Source organism: Cebus imitator, unplaced genomic scaffold (genome assembly GCF_001604975.1).
Source record: "Cebus imitator isolate Cc_AM_T3 unplaced genomic scaffold, Cebus_imitator-1.0 Scaffold344, whole genome shotgun sequence".
Lineage (NCBI taxonomy): Eukaryota > Metazoa > Chordata > Mammalia > Primates > Cebidae > Cebus > Cebus imitator.
This window is the reverse complement of record NW_016107659.1, coordinates 484,791-503,663: the sequence shown is the minus strand read 5'-3', so window position 1 is coordinate 503,663 and position 18,873 is coordinate 484,791. Positions and strand designations below refer to the sequence as shown.

At 46.1% G+C, this 18,873-nt stretch overlaps 1 protein-coding gene across 1 annotated transcript in view; it reads right to left on the bottom strand.

Moving 5' to 3' along the window:
• Window positions 1–18,873, bottom strand: part of EGFLAM (EGF like, fibronectin type III and laminin G domains) — a 226,600-nt gene that overhangs the window by 6,503 nt on the left and 201,224 nt on the right. Inside the window, exons 19-22 of the mRNA XM_037730434.1 lie at window positions 12,955–12,978; window positions 9,993–10,071; window positions 6,912–7,058; window positions 5,778–5,871 (exon numbers count right to left, since the gene is read on the bottom strand). Of these exons, the coding sequence (XP_037586362.1) occupies window positions 5,778–5,871; window positions 6,912–7,058; window positions 9,993–10,071; window positions 12,955–12,978 (344 nt within the window). The remainder of the gene's footprint in view (window positions 1–5,777; window positions 5,872–6,911; window positions 7,059–9,992; window positions 10,072–12,954; window positions 12,979–18,873) is intronic.

The window sequence follows — 18,873 nt, the reverse complement described above, 5'->3', positions numbered from 1 at the left end:
CATAGCTCATATGAGTGGAATCATAGAGTATTTGTCTTTTTTGCAACTGGCTTACTTGTAGCATAATGTCATCAAGATTGCTTTTTAATGTCCTCATGTAAGGAAACATCAGCACTAGACAAGAGTATCAGGAGCAAGAAGAGCTCTATGATGAGTAATGTTTCATACTGTGTTACCATGATGGTCTAGCCACCCACCCCCAAATTCATGTCTACGCAGAGCCTCCGAATGTGACCTTATTTGAAAAAATGGTCTTTGCAGGTGTCATTAGTTAAGATGAAGTCATACTGGATTAGGGCAGCCATGCATCCAATATAACTAGTATCTATGTAAGAAGAGATTTGGACACAGAGCCAGAGACACACAGAGACAGGGAATGCCAATGGGACAACGGAGGTAGGGACTGGAGTGGGGCATCTACAAGCCAAGGAACCCCAAGGGCTGCCAGCCACTGCCAGAACCTGGGAGACAGGCAAGGAGCCAACTCTCCCCGAGCCCCTCCGGAAGGAGCCAATTTTCCCCGAGCTCCTCCGGAAGGAGCCAGCGCTCACACCGCATCATGGATTTCCAGCCTTCAGAACTGCCAGAGCCCATTTCAATCGTTTTGAGTCACCTAATTTGAGGTCATTTATTACCAGAGGCCTAAGAAATGAATACATCTGTTTTCACTTTTCTGTTTAAACTGAACATTGCAGAGTAGGGTGAGCCCCACAGAGATTACGGGAATTTGCCTAAAATCACAAGGCTAATGTGGAACTTGAACTTGGTGTATCCTCAGCCCTCATCCTCTGTTTAACTCTGATGTCAGGTCTCTCTAGTGGCTTCCTATTTTCTATTTCTGTTCCCAGATACGCTGATACCACATGGGTTTCAAAAACATGAACATGTTGTTACCAGAGAGAAATTCCCCTCTTCATCCAGTATCATTCAATTACTCTAATTAAATTTAATTCAACAAATATTTAGTGAATGACTACTCTAGCTCAGGCAACTGGGCCAGCTGTCCAGACTTTCCCTGGATAATACAATAAAGCCTATGCTGCCATGCTTTCGAAGGGAAGTATGTTTCACCTGGGATAACTCCCTCCTCATTTTGTAAGCGACACATCTCTCCTTCACCTCATTGCCCAAGATAGAAGGATGTTGAGACAAAACCTGATTAGTTAACAAACAAACACATGTACTGATTCTGAGAAAACAGCAAGAACAGAAAGTGCTTGGCTTTCTCCAGAGAAAGCACCATAGGTCATTCCTTTAATAATGGAGGCTCAAAGAAGTCACACAGCCCATTGACATTTAACCAAGAATAGGACTTGGGGTGACTTGACAAACCCTGGGACAAAGCTGCCACTCTGACCCTGAAAAATCCACTGTGGTCTAATGAATTTTCCCACATCAAGTATCTCCTTGTATAAAACAGCCTGGCGGTGGAATTTTGAGATTTAATGATTTGGCGGCTAAAGGCTTCTTGAAAGAATAGGAAGTAGGGCAAGCTGCTGGTGGGAGGAAACTTGGCTGAATTACTGTCTATGGCTGTTCTGAGAGGCAGTGTGGGGTGATAAAAAAAAAAGCACGGACACTCGAATTCAACAGACCTGCCTTGATCCCCAGATATGCCAGTTAATAGCTCTGTGACCTTGGGCAATTCGCTTCATTTCTCTGAGCCTAAATTTTCTCATCTGCCAAATGGGGTTAATAATCCCTTCCCAGAAGAATTCTAGGGAATGCTAAGTAACATAACATATGTAGGAAGCACTGTACATCACAGGTCCCAAATGAATAATCCCACCACTCCAAACAGAGGGAGCACTTACTGCAGCTTGGATACGGGGTTGATAATGCACCCCAAGGGACTGGTAGGAAGGAGAAAGTTGCCACTGAGGCTTGAATATGTCACACCTCTCCTGGAAGAGTAGCCATGTGTGACAGCAAGCCAACAAGCTGTCAATATATAACCAAAGCAGTCTGGAACACCCAGATCTCAGAATCAGAATGACCTGTGTAAGTGCAGGGAGGCTGGACTGGAACACAACTGTGATCCAGTGAATGAAAACCTTTTTTGTTGTCTAAGATCCCATCTAGACAGGGGGTGCACTTCCTTCTGTTCTCTAGACCAACAACTCTCCTGTTCAGGCCAAGAGCCAGAATGTGCTCTAGGGAGTCAACCATGAATCTGGCAGACGGGAATCCAGACATCACGCTGGGTGGGGGCAACTCAGTTGGTTTCTCCATGGCCTGATTCCCCAACCCCCCAATTCCAAATGATTTCAGACCCTCCAAAGAACCTCCCGCTTCCCCTGACATGCTGATACTCACCCAGGAAAAGCTCCCTCATATATATAACAATAAATGGCCAAGAATAGTGGTTACCTTCACCAGGAGAAGGACGAAGGAGCATTTTTGGGTGGTGGACATGTTCTATATCTATATACTATCTAGGCGGTAGTGATTTGATGCTTATATATTCTAAATGTATCAAGCTCAACACTGAACAGGTGTACACGGCATGCAAGTTATGTCAGTATAAAAACGTAGAAACAAAACAAGCATACAGTGCAGTAGCATTAAGTACATATTCATATTGATGGGCTGGCAATCTCCAAACTCATCGTACAAAACCAAACCATTGCATTAAATAATAACCCCTCATTCTTCCTCCCCCAAGCCCATGACAACCAGCCTTCTACTTTCTGACTCCATGGATTTGACTCTTCTACATACCTCATATGAGTGGAATCAGAGTATTTGCCATTTTTGTGACTGGCTTACTTCCCTTAGCAGAATGTTATCAAGGTTGTTTTTTAATGCCCTCATGTAAGGAAACATCAGTACTAGAGTATCAGGAACAAGAAGGGCTCTATGATGAGTAATGTTTCATACTGTGTTACTGTGATGGTCTGTCCGCCCACTGCCCATCCCACCCTCCCACCGCCAAATTCATGTTTAACTTCTTTACCCATGTCTTGGGAATCTGACCGCTGTGATGGGTTATTCTGAGCCGCTGAGCTTGGTGTGCACTAGAGGCCGTGAGGCAGGCCACCACGGCAGGCCACCCAGGAATACCTTCTAGAGAGGCCTTTTGGAAACCACTTGGCCACCTTCCTGCTTTCCTGTGGTGGCACTTTTAATCACGTCCGCTTTAAACTGTAGCACAAGGCACTTCACTAATGTAAAGTCTCTTCCCTCTCTCCGTTGCATGATAATGCGATGAGGTAAAAATAGCAGGCAACGTTCACTGTGAACGGTCAAGTGATGTTCACAAAACCCGCCGGTGGTAGGTTTTATGCCCCATGTACAATCACAAAACAAAGTGAAACAAAACGAAAACAGCAGAAAACAGAAAAACACACTCATTTTCTCTGAGCACTTTGATTTCCTTTTTTTCTGCTAAATCTTGCACCAAAACTGTAAGTCTATATACATATATAGATTGTTAGAATTTCATTGTTTTTCCCTATTCTCCAGCAGAAAGGCTTTGAGCACTAAATTAGCCAAAAGACCAGCATTTAGGTAAAGAAAGTCATGAAAGTTGAGACTATATTATCTTAGGATTCCTCTTCCATTTGCTTTGAGCCTGGATCAGACACTGAAACCTCAAGAACAATTTGTTTGCTCTGTAGAACGATTCACTCTCCAGACTGCGCAGTATGCGCTCCTCAAGGGCAGGGCTCATGACTTATTAAAAATAACAATAACAGTAATAAAAATGCTGCATTTTAATCGTAACTACATGTTCTCTCTCTGAGGTAAAGGCTTCTAAAACTCAGAAAACGCTTGACCATGGATAATAATTTTTCTTATCATTATCCTTAATTAGCTATACCAGACCCTGCACTGAATCCTTTACATGAATTCATTCATTCAATTTTTACAACAAACTCTGTCATTTTGCAGAGGACGGGACAGAGGCTCAGACTTAGGTAACTTGAATGAGCTCACATGGGGGATCAGGCATGTGTGATTCCAAAGCCACTTCGGACCCTGTTTCTCACGGCAGGGCTCCTGGAACCACCAGGGTTCTTGTTTCTAATCAGACCCGGTGCCCACTGCAACTACTGCTTCAGAATCTCAGGGGGCAAGCCCGGGAGTCTACCTTTGAAACAAGCTCCCCAGTGACATCTTCAAACCACTGGCCTACACTGGAATTCCTCTCTGTCCCCAGGGCGCTTCCCTACATCAGTGTCTGGGGGTGTGGATGTGGTGAAAAAACAGCACAGATGGAGGAAGAACAGAGCAGCAGCGATGGGGCGGCTCCGGGACCGGGGCAGGCACGGAAGTCGGCCTTGGCCTGGGTTCAGCCATGTATCTCACACAGAACACAATCAGAACTCCAGGATTAGAAGAAAAACACAGGGCCAATTTTCAGGAACTGGAGAAAGAAATGGTAACAAGAAATATGTCCAGGATCCTAAGCAGGTGGGAGAGGGGAGGGGCTATCCGGGTCTGGGCATGGGAGCTGTTGGGAGCTGTGGCAGCCCTGAGCCGACCCTGTTTCCCTGCTGGGGTAAAGTGGATGGTGAATAGGTTCAGCTGGCAGTTTAGAGGGAAGTTGGACTATCCCACCCACAGCTAAGCTACTGTTTCAGTTCTCTTTTCTGTGCACAATCAAGTACTTGAGGCCTTGATGAGGTTAACCACAGGAAAACCACAAGAAAATGGCTTCAAGGCCGCCAGCCTGAAATAGGGTGTTAAGAGCTCTGTGTTCGACCTCTGGGTCAGCAATGGGTGGGAGGCCGTGGGGGACAGGAAAGCAGAGATGGTGAGAAGCTGCCTCTCACCTGCCAGCCTCCAGCCTCAACTACACGTGACTCTCCAAGGTCCCCAACAATCACAGGATTGAGTCACTTAGCATGCTCTGCTATTTAGAGATGAGCATGACATTAGACAAGTGACATTGCCTCTCAAAACGTCTTTTATTCAAATGGAAAGATTTCTGTTATCCTACTTGGGCTGTCAGTAATCTTAGCACAGGACCAACAGGAGCCCCAGAATTAAGTCCTCAACTTCTCCATTGTTCAACGAGCCCTCCTTTGTCTATTTCAATTCCAATTACTTTCATATCATTGAGCGAACACTCGAGCTAGTCATCAGAGGGGGAAGTAAGAAGTAGCAGCCCCAGAAATGCCTCCCCCATGGGGCTCAAAGCTTCAAGGGTATCAGAATTGCCTGGGGAAATGGCTGCCACACGGGTTGCTGGATCCCACCGCTGGAGTGTTTCTGGTTCGGTAGGTCAGGGTGGAGCCTGAGAATGTGGATTTCGAACAAGTTCCCAGGTGACATTGAGGCTGCTGGTCTGGAGACCACACTTGGAAAGCCACCATCTAGATGAGTGATTTTTAACCTCATGTGAGAATGTGTCATGACAATCTCTAGAGAAGTGTTTTCATGTTACATGAGACAGTCCCTGCACCCTGGAAGCTCAGCTTTCACCCATTCTGGTAAGAAGGGTGGGGAGAAATCATTCAGATCATTCTTTAACTACCTCAAAGCTACCCATTTGGCGAATGTGAAAACAGTCTAAATTCATTTAAAAGAGGGAAGAACTTCTGGCACTGCCTTATCAGTAACACCCAGGAAGTATTTACCAAACTCTCATGATGGTGGATCTATTGAGACATGAATCTGTGTTTTGTTCCTCTGGCAGCAGACACTGGAAAGCAGAGGTTCTCCTTCCCACTCTACATAGCTAACAGGGAGCAGAGTCAGAATTTACAGTCAGAGCTCCTGGAGCTTAGCATTTTACACCTTCCTGAGCTGCTGAGTCTTAGGCTGAGTACTCGCTTCCATGTTTGGCCTTCATGCTTGGCAGTATCCAAGTCCTCTTTCTGCTCCTTCCTAATTTGTGAGTAAGGCGCATGCAGCAGTAACACACTAGAACAAGAGCACAGAACTGTTCCTCACAGGGCTAGACGGTACATTCCTAAGGCTCTGCCATGCAGTTCCTGTTGAAGCTACTCAAGTGTGCCACTGAAGCATGAACATGGCCATAGACAATATAGAAATGAAAGAGTATGGGTCAGGCATGGAGGCTCATACATACAATCACAGCACTTTGAGAGGTCAAGGCGGGTGGGTCACGTGAATTCAGGGTTTGAGACCAGCCTGGCCAACATGGTGAAACCCCCATCTCTACTAAAAAGATAAAAATCAGCCAGGCATGGTGCACATACCTGTAATCCCAGCTACTCAGGAGGCAGAGGCAGGAGAATCACTTGAACCCAGCAGGCAGAGGTTGCAGTGAGCTGAGATTGTACCACTGCACTCCAGCCTGGGCAACAACAGCAAGATTCCCTCTCAAAAAAAAAAAAAGAAAAAAAAAAGAAAGAAAGAAAAAAGAAAAAGAAAAGAGTACTGCAGTATTCCCACAAGACTTTTTTTCTTCTTTGAGATGAAGTCTTGCTCTGATGCCCAGGCTGAGGTGCAATGGCACGATTTCAGCTCACTGCAACATCGGCCTCCAGAGTTCAAGCCATTCTCCTGCCTCCCTCCGAGCTGGAATTACAGGCACCCACCACCACACCCAGCTAATTTTTGTATTTTTCAGTAGAGATGGGGTTTCGCCATGTTGCTCAGGCTGGTCTCGAACTCCTGACCTCAAGTGATCTGTCTACTTTGGCCTCCCAAAGTGCTGGGGTTACAGGCATAAGCCACGGTGCCTGGCCCCAATAAGACTTTATTTACAAAGGAGTGGTAGGTCAGATTTGGCCTGCAGGCCGTAGTTTGCTGACTCCTGCTCTATAAGATGCATGTTGGAAAGAAAGACCAGGAGCCTCGAATAAGCCTTGGAGCTTCAGGCTTCAGCCAATTCCAGCAGACTGTGTTCTGGCTCCCTTCTGAATCACTCTGGCACGATCTGTGCTGTCTGAGAAAATTGCAAGGTGCTGCTGAAGGCCACTGGAGAGGGGGTTGGTTACCTGAACACGAGGGCTCCATCCCGAAGGCCCAAGGAAATGAAGTCGCTATTGGGTCTCATGGGGCTGTCTCCCCTCCACAGCAAAAGGCCATCCTTGGCAGTTGTCTTAAACCTCATGAACACATTTGATCTTGATCCTGACACCCTGGAGGAAATACACAAACAAGTCCACCAAATCAACCACCAACATCTGTTTCCAAGTAATTCCAGTTTTGTCTGCCAGCCCTGAGCAACCAGATGTTAAGGATAATCTGGCACTTTCTGACACTTACTTCATCACCATGAGCTGCACCACAGGTCTAAGGTCTGGACTGCTCTCTCGGCAGCAGTCTCCCTCGCTAAGCACCGTGAACCCTCATCAGACAGCGTTCGCTGAGTGACAGGTTAGCAAGACTATGGCCAATGCCATGGCTTAGGCTGCACCCCCGGACGCACCTCATTCTTTTCTCTTTCCTGTTTTACTACTCCAGGGCCCCGTTCCCCAACAGAAAGTGTGTTTCCCAACTACCAAGAGACTCAAAACGGCAGCCACCCTGAGCTAGGACCACGGCTGTGGATAGCCAGTTCTGGCCGGTGACTGTCCTTGGGGGCAAGGTCCGGTCAGGGGAAATGCCAAGCTGATGGCATCTCAGACAAGGAACACGGCCTGAGAGATGAATGGTCTGGAGCGGTGCTGAGGCAGAGCCAGGGTGGAGAAGAACAGGAACTTTCAGGAAAGGAGGGGTGCTCAGGCAAGGCCGGCTCCATGCCCTACAGTCATGGCTGGGGATAGGTTCACAGGCTGATGTGCTCTTAGCAATGCTTGGGAATAGGCTAGTTCAGAAATTCATTCTCATTAGCATGATCAGTGTTTCATCTTGCACAGGGAAAAGAGGCAGGCTGAGGTCCTTGAATCAAGGGTGAGATAGGCGGATACATAATTTAATATTGCTGCCAGCCTAACGCTATTGGAAAAGTTTATTTGTGCATTCTCCAGTCACTTGTAACATCCCTCTCTCTGTCCCACACAGCTGGGTCTGTGTCTGCAGAGTGTCCTCAATCATGAACAGTGGAGGGGACTATTGTCTGGGCTTCCCAGAGCCTGGTCTAGTCAGAAGAGACCAATTTGCGTTTCTCATGCAGGGTCTCAGGGCAGTGAGGGAGGAGCGTGGTCCCCAGGCTAGGTGCAGAACAATCTAGCACTGCCTGTTCCCTAGAGACCTGCTTTTCCCAGACTTTTGCTCCAGGCTCCTTCCCTCTTCCATTTGCCTTGGGTATACTGATCGGCTACAAGTCAATCAAGAGGTTCCCATTTCTCTCGCCAGTGATTGGTTCATGGGCAGGCATGTGGCAGCACAAAAGAGAGACACAATCGTATGCCTTTTGTCCAAAGAGATACAATTCTGGGAAGAATTCCTTCTCTTTTAAAAAGAGTCATATGAGGAAAAAAGTCTTTTTGACTTCCACTGGATATAGTCATATTATGTGCGGCTTACGGGCAGCTGGGGAGTGACCTCTGGAGAAGATGCTGAGGACAATGAGCAAGAAATATGGATGAGACTGGAATCTTTGATGGTACAACTTCTTCTCTTGATTAATCAACCCAAGATCCAGTGTCAGTCTGGACTCTTTGCGGTATAAAATAGTAAATACCCCTTATGGGTAAGACATTTTAAGATGAGCTTTCTGTTACTTGCCACCAAAGGTATCTGACCAAAACAGACCCTGAACTTGACTTTTACCTGGAGCCTCACATACATGCATCTGTACCTACATATACATATATACACATGCACACACACACATGTACACACATACACACTATCACACGCTACTGGAGTTGCTGTGGGTTTGGGCCTCACATCTCCTGCTCTCATCAAGCTCCTCTGCTTCCCCAAACCACTGGTGGCCTCTCACCAACCCCCAGAGCCTGAAGATTTGCCCCCCTTTTACCCTGTCACTGTTTTCTAGGGACTGAATGACCTTCCATCTTTGGAGAGAAAGGGCTGAAGGAGGAGGAAGTTCTGTCTTGGCTGGGAATCCATTTTACCTAAGTCCCCACACCAAGACAACACAGATAAATACAAGCCGGGATTACAGAAGTGAAGCAATGTCTGCCTGGTGTGTTTTCCCAGTTACCAGAGACATCCAATGCCCTAGGAAAATTCCTCCCAACCACTTTTGTTCCCTGAAAAGCCATCGAACTCCACCCTAAGAACTGGATGCCTTTCACTTAAAGATTTGCCTTCCTGTGTTAAGATGCAGTCCATCGGAAGAGGAAGGGAAATCCTAGAATGACTGTGTGGGAAGCAGAAAGGGGAATAGTACCCTATAAACCACAAAGAACTGGGGGGAGGGAAAGAAAGAGACAAGGGGCAAACTGAAAGTGCCAAAAACAGGCTTAACTGAGTTGAGGATTTTGCCATGTAAAAGGCTATTCCAAACCAAGATGAAGGACTTCAGGCCAAGCTGGGACTTCTGCCCCCAGGGGTGAGATGCCATGGCTGTGGCTTGAGCATTTCCCCGTGCCATGCTCTTGAATCCACATGAAGAGAGCTGAGAAGCCCCTCATTGAACTGGCCAGAGCCTGAAAAGGCCACGAGATCTTTACTGATGAAGACGCAGGGTAGGTACGGACCCAGCAGGGAACGGGCTTGGATCTGTCTGTCCTGCTGCTGCTGGCCCAGGTCAGACTTGCACACTCTGGCCATGGCACAGCATGGAACTTCCCTGCTCAGAGAATCACACTCATCACTCAGGCTTCAGGAACGTCACATGCTCCCTGCTTCTCAAAGCCTGAATACTGGAAACTCTGGGACAAGCCATGTCTCTCTCTCCAGGCCCTTTGACCAGAAAGATACTGGATTGTTTGTAACAGGGTTATTTGAAAGGCCAATTTCTGAAGTTTAGTTTGTTTTTAGTTTTATTTTCCTCTAATTTCTATGTTTATTTCATGTGTGTGTGTTTCCCCTGAGACCACGGCTGAATGGTCTTCTTTGAGAATTATCTTCTGGCATGAAATATAAGAAAAAACCCTGAGAAGGATATAGAGAAATTGACCACCAGAAAGCTGAGGAGGGAGGCTGTTGAAGCTTATTACCTCTTCAAGATATCAGGGTTGTCATACGTCAGGTAACTGCGGCCGATAAACTGCGGGATCTCAATGGCTTCTATGATTGCTGGAACAGAACAGAGAAAGGTTACTTAGTATGTAGCTGTCTTGCCCCCTGCACTCACACACATGGCAGGAAAATGCCCAGAAAGGCAGCTCCTGGAAATAGGATGTTTAACAATGTGTCAGCACCTTCCCTTCGACCACATGTAAATTTGGCCAGGTTCACAGTTGCCCAGATCCATGGCCTGGGCTTGGCTTCTCCCCCATTTTCCCCTCCTGGGAAGTCCTGTCCCTGCCACTGGCCTCAGCGCTGCTGAGAAGTCCTCACAATGTGCTGAAACTTGAACTCTTCCCAATTATTCTTGGAAGCCAAAGATCAATGTGGAGAGCAGCTGGGGATAACCCCAGATGTTCTCCAAGGGAGGCAGAGAAAACAAATCCATCAATAAGGGCCACTAGGATTCTGGAAAGCTGATTTGCTGTAGAACCCTTTAAGCTATGATTTCGAGAGACTCAAAAGCACTGTGAATGAGGCTTGGAGTCCTTCATTTCTGATCTCCTTCCAGTGTATTTCACAAGATTTTTTTTTTTTTTTTGAGATGGAGTTTTGCTCTTGTTGCCCAGGATGGAGTGCAATGGCATGATCTCAGCTCACTGCAACCTCCACCTCCCGAGTTCAACCAATCCTCCTGTGTCAGCCTCCTAAGTAGCTGGAATTACAGGCACCCACCACCATGCCTGGATAATTTTTGTATTTTTAGTAGAGAAGGGGTTTCACCATGTTGGCCAGGCTGGTCTCGAACTCCTGACCTCAGGTGATCCACCCGGCTCGGCCTCCCAAAGTGCTGGAATTACAGATGTGAGCCACTGTGCCTGGTCTATTTCACAAGATCTTCACTACAATCTCATGAAGCAGCAACTAGTACGGCGGAAGGGAATGGCTGGTTATTCTTATTTTACGGAAGAATTAAGTGAATAGAAAGCATGGAGGAGTTGCCTGAGATCACGTGGTTAACAGAGCAATAGACTGTGAACCTGACCGGCTCTTTCTAATTCTGGCTTCCGACACCTCTCAACTTTCCAATACTTTAGAAATGCATTTTCTTCCTCCCAAACTCTCAACACTTTGTTTTCCTGAAGAATCACCCTTTTACACACGGTTAGCAAAATTAGAGTTTAAGTGACTATATGTCGTGTCACGAACGGATGACACTAGGAGATTTCTCCCAGAGAAATAACAGCGTATCTCTTTCCATTTTGGAAAGATACAGAAATGGTGCTTTAAAGAAATTAAGGTAGAATAAATCTCAAATTCAAAGAAATGTGCAAACTGAGGGAGAATAAGCTGGCTTATAAAACGTATTATAGTTTCAAGAAAATATGTGATTTGTGCAAAGAAGAGACTGAATGAAGGACTTGCCACCTGGAGAGGAAATGGATAATTATTCGATGCTATGAACAATCGTACCGATCAAACTTAACCTTCAAACATAAAAAAAGAGAGGAAACAGCAAAGCCGAGGACAATGTGCACCCAAGTGCCAGTCTCTGTTTTGGCAGCTTCCCAGAGCCTTTCATAAAAACTAAAAAAGAGGCCAGGCACGGTGGCTCACACCTGTAATCCCAGTACTTTGGGAGGCCGAGGTGGGTGGCTCATGAGGTCAGAAGTTCAAGACCAGCCTGGCCAACATGTTGAAACCCTGTCTTGACTAAAAATACAAAAATTAGCCGGGCGTAGTGGTGTGTACCTGTAATCCCAGCTACTCAGGAGGCTGAGGCAGGAGAATCACTTGAATCTGGGGGGCAGAGGTTGCAGTGCGGCAAAACTGCGCCTCTGCACTCCAGCCTGGGTGACAGAGTGTGACTCCATCTCGAAAAAAAAAGAAGAGAGGAAAGAAAACAAGAAAAACAAACGATGAAAAAGAAAATTTAAAAGACAGTTTTGGAGGTAACTACCCAAGAAACAGCTCTGTGGTTCTCCGAAGCCGTGCAGCCCTGGACAAGGGCCTGAGGCTGCGAGGACCCAACAGGACGGCCGTGAAGGGCTCTTGTCCCTACAGTTTGGGGCCGCACCCCCAGCGACTCCCTTCTGACTACAGGAGGTAGGAGGAAGAGGAGACAAGGAAGGGAAACACAGGGAGGAAAAGAAAGTGGGAGGCAAAATGGCAAAAGGACGGGAAAGAAGCCAAGCAGGAGCACGGGTGGGATGAGTGAGAAAGAAGGGACACTGCGGCAAGAAGAGGAAGGAAGACGGGGCGGAGAAAAGGCAGCATGGAGGGCGGCCACCAGGTACGGAAGGACCGGAAACGGAAACGGAAAGGAGGTGCCGGAAGAGGAGGGCCGGGAATGGACCCAGAGGAACAGAGAGAAATGCCAGGGATGAGGAGGACAGGTGGCAGGTAAGAGTACAAAAACGGAGGAGGTGGAAGGACGCTCTTGGCTGGGGCAGTGGGCCCCTCGTTTCAGGACACCATGGCTGGGAAGGGAGAAGGAAGACAGAAGATCTAAGCTGACCGGCAGAGGAGGCCTTTGCGGAGCTACACTGAACCAAGGAGTCCCTGGTGGGTTTGGCTCACCCCCAGCGGGAGTGGGACAGCTGGGGCCCATCCCTGCTGTTGTCGGCCATGGCATGGCCATGGGCCTGTGGCCAACACCCATCTTTCTGAACTCCTTGCAAGGGTCAGGACGTGCCTGCCACACATCAGCTCTGCACACAAGCTTCCAAGGGGCTCTGTGGGAGCCCCCAGCCGCTGCCGGCTCAGACCCCAGCTCAGGAGAGAAGTGTCCTCTGGCCGGCCGGCGGGAAGGCTTCCCACCGAGTGTAGGTGTGTCCCGGCTCCCACACCACTCACCCCGGATCCCCTTTACATGCAGCTGGCCTGCCCTGGCAGGCCCTGGCCCAAGCCCAGAGCGCTCTCACAGTCTCTCATAGGACTTAATGTACTTACTATTGAGGCAGTAGTTCCCACACTCTGCCCGGTGCCAGCATGAAAGAGAACAGGGAGAGTCAGCCTTGCACAGTCCTTGTCAAATCCCAGTTGCTCTGGTTGCAGATCACTTGAAGTCAGCCTTGTTTCTCTCACAAAGCTCTGCCCGAAGGTCCAGAGCGTCCTCTTAGGGAATGTGAATATGAGACCCGCGGGAACCACTGGAAATCTCTCCTCAGGATGATTGGCACCGAGCCACCTGCCTCCCCGTCTCATCTCGGCTTAATGAAGGTGGGGGGTGGCAGTGGACCAAGAAGATGTCTAAAGTCAGCTGTCTGACACTTCTGAGGCTCCCTTGCCTTCGGCTGACAATCTGCATTTCTTCTAAATCTAGAGAAACAGCTCGTGCTCAAAAGTTACCTTGTCAGTGATTATTACTTTCCTTGGCTCTGGGCTGCATGTGAAACAGGAATGATAAGCCAGCCAGCTTGCCTCTTCTCTCTCCCTGGTGGAAAATACCGCCCACATTCCCACCCTGCCCCATCTCTCCTTGCAGGATTCTAGAGCCCTGGTTATCTTGTGATTAACAAAGGGCAGAGGCATTCTTGAGAAATAACACTACTGGATACAAAATGGTAAAAATATGTTTCATTTAAGTGAGTATATATAGGGACAAATTATCCCATCCAAAATCATCAGAGCTCAAAGTGGCCATTGAACCCTTTCTAGCCCTTTGTAGTTGGTTTAAATGTTGTAAGCATTATTATTATTAATTATTATTAGAGACAGAGTCTTGCTCTGTTGCCTAGGCTGGAGTGCAGTGGCACGATCTCGGCTCACTGCAATTTCTCCCTCCCGGTTCAAGCGATTCTCCTGCCTCAGCCTTCTGAGTAGCTGGGGCTATAGGTACGTGCCATCATGCCTAGCTAATTTTTGAATTTTTAGTAGAGTTGGGGTTTCATCATGTTGGCCAGGCTGGTCTCGAACTCCTGACCTCAGGTGATCCAAAGTACCAGGATTACAGGTGTGAGCCACTGTGCCTGGCCAACATGATTATATTTTAACCTAACCCTATACCTAATTTTTTTCTTTTATTTTATTGAAAAAAATTTAATTGACACATAATTGTACATATTTATGGGGTACATAGTGATGTTTTGATACATATAATATATAGGGATCATATAAGGGTAATTAGCATATCCATCATCTCAAAATGTATCATTTCTTTGTGCTGGGAACAGTCAACATCCTCCTAGTTATCTGCAACTATATAATGTACCATTGTTAACTACAGTCATCCTATAGTGCTATGGAACACCAGGACTTACGTCTATCTCCCTGTAATTTTGTATCTTTTGACAAATCTCTTCTTCCTATTCCCCCACTTCCTCTACAATTTCCAGTATACCTAATTTTTTTTCTACATTATCTTTTCTCTGTTGGCAATGGTCTCAATGATTAATTGAAATGTGTTTTTGTTATTTTCTTACCTTTATGTCTAAAAACTTGTGCCATCTGGTGACACACGCATACAAAAACACCCCAGTGGATGGCAACCTCCAAGCCAGAAGCCCTGCTGTCTAGGCAAAGCAAATTTTCCATTTGAGGAACTTGGAATTCCTAATAGACTATAAAGAGTTTGCCAGGTGTGGTGGTTCATGCCTGTAATCCCTCCACTTTGGGAGGCCCAGGCGGTGGATCACCTGAGGTCAGGAGTTCGAGACCTGCCTGGCCAACATGATGAAACCCCGTCTCTACTAAAAATACAAAAATTAGCCAGGCGTAATGGGGCATGCCTGTAATCCCAGCTACTTTGGAGGCTCCGGCAGGAGAATCACTTGAACCTGGGAGGCAGAGGCTACAGTGAGCCAAGATCACACTACTGCACTCCAGCCTGGGGTAACAGAGTTAGACTCCATCTCAAAAAAAAAAAAAAAAAAACGAGTTGAAGGGACCACTGGCTCTTTCACATGTTCACAGGACCTTAGCACAGGAAAGGGCCCTGTGGGCATGGAAGGCCACCTTCCCCAACAACCAGGGCTCCTGTCAGCAGCATCCTTGATGGATGACCATCCCACCAGAGCGAATATTTCCCACAATGAGTAGCTCACTCTTCCACAAGGTGGTACCTCCCGTGCTGGACCATTCTACTAGGTACAGATATCTTTATTATAGTATGCTGACTATAGCCACAAAGTAAAAACAAACAACACCTTTCCCTAAACTAGCAGCCCTTCAACTATCTGAAGGTAAACATCTACACTAGACACCTCCAGATCTCCCATTCTGGGGGTGTTTAATGATATACCATCCACAGAAAAGAAATTCCCTTGAATTTGGCTCTTGCAGTTGGTTTAAATGTTTTCTAAAGAAAGTTGTCCTTGGCATTTAGTGCGTAAGTACATCAGAACATGATTCTAATCATCTTATATTTTTTATTTTTTGACATGGAGTCTCGCTTTGTCACCCAGGCTGGAGTACAATGGCATGATCTCACTACAACCTCTTCCTCCTGGGTTCAAGTGATTCTCCTGCCTCAGCCTCCCGAGTACCTGGGATTACAGGTGTGCACTACCACACCCAGCTAATTTTTGTATTTTTAGTAGGGACACGGGTTTCACCATGTTGGCCAGGCTGGTCTCGAACTCCTGACATCAAGTGATCTACCTGCCTCAGCCTCCTAAAGGGCTGAAATTACAGGTATGAGCCACGGCCCCTGGCCTGACTCTAATCATCTTAAAAGTATATATTGTTATGCGATATCAGGGCATCTGAATGTTTGGGTGTCCTAGGGTTTGTCTTTGCAGGCATTACTAAGCTGCTTCCTTAGCCATAGACATCTTACATGTCTATGTGACTGAAAGGAATGTGCCTTGCTAGTTTTAAGATGGAGTTGATTTTAAAAATGGTGTCACCCTGGCTCTCCTATGCTCCTGTTTCCCTAGTGAAGGTGCAGGAATCTTGGGAACCATCTTAGAATTATGCTATTACAAGTTCCAATTACTAAAGGAGGAAATGACCAGAATGAGGGACTGGGAACAGCCAACATGGTCATTAACTGAAGGACTGCTGCGAAAGAGTCTAGGTATTTGTTTAATGTGGATGTTTGCATATTTCACTCTTTAATTCACCTTTAAGATAAATGTGATTAAAATTTTTTCCTATATAACAATCGAATTACTTGTGTAACAATAATTAAATAACCTCTCTTTTCCAATTAATTTGAAATGACTTATTTTAAATAAATTTTCCTGTATAACAAAAAAAGAAATTCCCTTTAGTAGCATAATTTGTGTGTTTTATTAATTTGTGGTTTTATAAACAATTTTCTTATATTTACAGAAGCTATTTTTTTATACACTGGGATCAAAAAAATAAATAAATAAAAAACCAATCACCCAAATCAGACCCTGGACATGATGTGACTCTACTAAACAACATAGAATACTGTAAATGTTGCAGGTGTGGTAGGTTAGTACCCATCAGGCAGCACTGGATGCTTGAGGACTGCGTACCCCGATGAGTACATGCCCTAGCCTAGCTTTATCTCAACACCTATTGCCTCTGTTGTGCGCGGGGCCACCTGCTACAGAGAAACACCGCCATCTAGTGGCCCGTGGGATCCTGCACAGTCTGAATTGAAGCTGTTCTAATAATACAGGGAAGGGTAGGAAAGGTCAAAGCTTGGTTTCCCAGGTGACTTGTCCACTATTGACTGGAAGAACCCAGAGAAAACAGCTGTATCCTGCACTCACCCCTTAGACACTCAGAGCATAGCAAAGGCTCTGAGAAGTTCTGCAGAAGAGAGAGAATTGTCTGTTTACTCAGGATTATCCCAATGTATTTCACCATAGAAGCCTCCTCCCATTTTGTGTATGTGAATGTGTGTGTATGTGAATGAGTGTGTATGTGTGTGTTTTGTGTACAAAGCAGCGATTAATATTCCTCAGAACTTAGTTTTTTACATGTGCCTTGCGAAACTCTGCTAAGACATTTTAGTAACTCACTTAGATACACAAGCTCTGAGGAACTGGGATAGAAGATAGGTCCATTTGGATGCAGGTAGAGAAAAATGGAAAGAAATCTCTAAGAATGGAAGTAATTTTTGACAGGGGAGACCTTGGTGAGAAAAAAGGGGGCATAGGTATTGGGTAATACATGGGGTGCTGAGGTTTGGGGTGGAGAAGATGCCTGAAAGTGACGGCCATCAAATGGAGGGTGAGGGGACCCCCCCACCCCAGGTCAAAGCTTATGTTTTTTCTTGTTGCCTGAAGTCATGCTGGGAGTAAGAAGAACCTCTGGCATCTCCTGTCCTTGTCGGTCTTGAAGTTGGGACAGACAGGTTCAAGTTTCTGCAGTGGCCACGCTACAGAAGCCTGCGGCACCCCGAGAGCATCTCAGATGCTTGGTGGGAGCTCAGTGTACCCCTCAGTCTGGATCAGGTCCTCCTGCTCCTGCCTCCAGCCCCACAGGAAAAGAGGAGACCCTGAAACCACCATGTTTGAGTGGTTATGAGTTTCTGGCCCCTGCTTTCCTGAGTTACAAGAGGTGGGAACAAGTGTCAAGTCGTCCAACTATGGCCCTTGTGGAACTCACTTGCCACATCCTCTGATGGGGCTGAAAAGATGATCCAGAAAACCAAATTCCTCATGAAGAAGGTGCCCTCTGGTATGGACTGGGTGAGGCCTGCTGCTGGTTATTTCTATACTATTTTGCTCCATGTAAAAGGACCAGTTTAACTTCTGTATGAATGCTGGGAACAGGTTCTTGCTTTTGAAGCACGGTTTGATTACGAAGCAGAAAAATAACCCCAACTTTTAAATATATAAGGCTAAAAATCACCTTGCTGGATGAGACAGGCTTCTTTCTGACAAGCACGGATGGCTTCTCACCATTCAAGATCTCTCGGACTAAGGATTTACGCTAACTTTCTGTGTATTCTCTTGCATCTCTATGGAACAACACAATTGCCCATCTCTTTTCCCTTTCTTTCCAATCCTTACAATGGGACTAAATGCTTTCCCCAATATTTTATAAGACTGTATAGCAACTGCCCACAACTGGTACCTGCTGGAGCCTGGAAAAACTGTCCCAGAGCACCCATTAGTCCTTTCCAGCCATTATGATGGAGAGGAAATTATGGGACAGGGGCCATACCTCTGATATATGAACCATCCTAGGATTTGCAAAGGATGCCATCTTTCCAGAAGCAGTATCTTGATTTCAAAACACAATCAGATACTGATTCAACATGGAGGGTGGCTGCTGGCTCATCTGGGTTCCAGTCCTGATTCTAGACTGCTTTGCAGGAAAACAGGCCTCAGCGTTCTACAGTTCCCTCGCTGTTGTCCATTCCCACAGAGCTTGCCAGATCCAGGCGCTCACTGGGATCTGCCCCACTATTCTGGTGAGATTTCTTCTCATTGAACCTGAACCTATAGTTAGAAAGCTATAAATGTGAGCACTTTATCTCTGTTCTGGCGAATGTTCAATTGCAGGAAATGAAGGCTAAGAAGATCACATATTATCCTTTCCTTTTTCCTTTAATTCCCAATGCTAAACGTTCATTTAAGTCCAGGCTTTATATATTGACCATTAAGGTTAGATAAAAGGCAGGCGCAAACTCAAAGCGCCTGCGGTAAAATCAGAGACTTAGGAAATTCAGACGCTGATGTGTGAAATCCAAACACAATTTTCTGAATGAATGAGCCACTCTTCAGCTAAATCTCTGCAAGTACAACCTATTAGCTAAACAGCAATTTGCTTGTTAGGATCATAATCAGGATAATTCACAAATGGGTCAATTAATCTTCCTTGTTAAAAATACATTTCATGATGTGCCATGTAGCTTTCAAAATTCATTTAAATATAAGAAATACTATGAAGTCTTCCAATTGGCAAATTGGCATCTTTCATATTTTCTAGGATTGCTGCAAA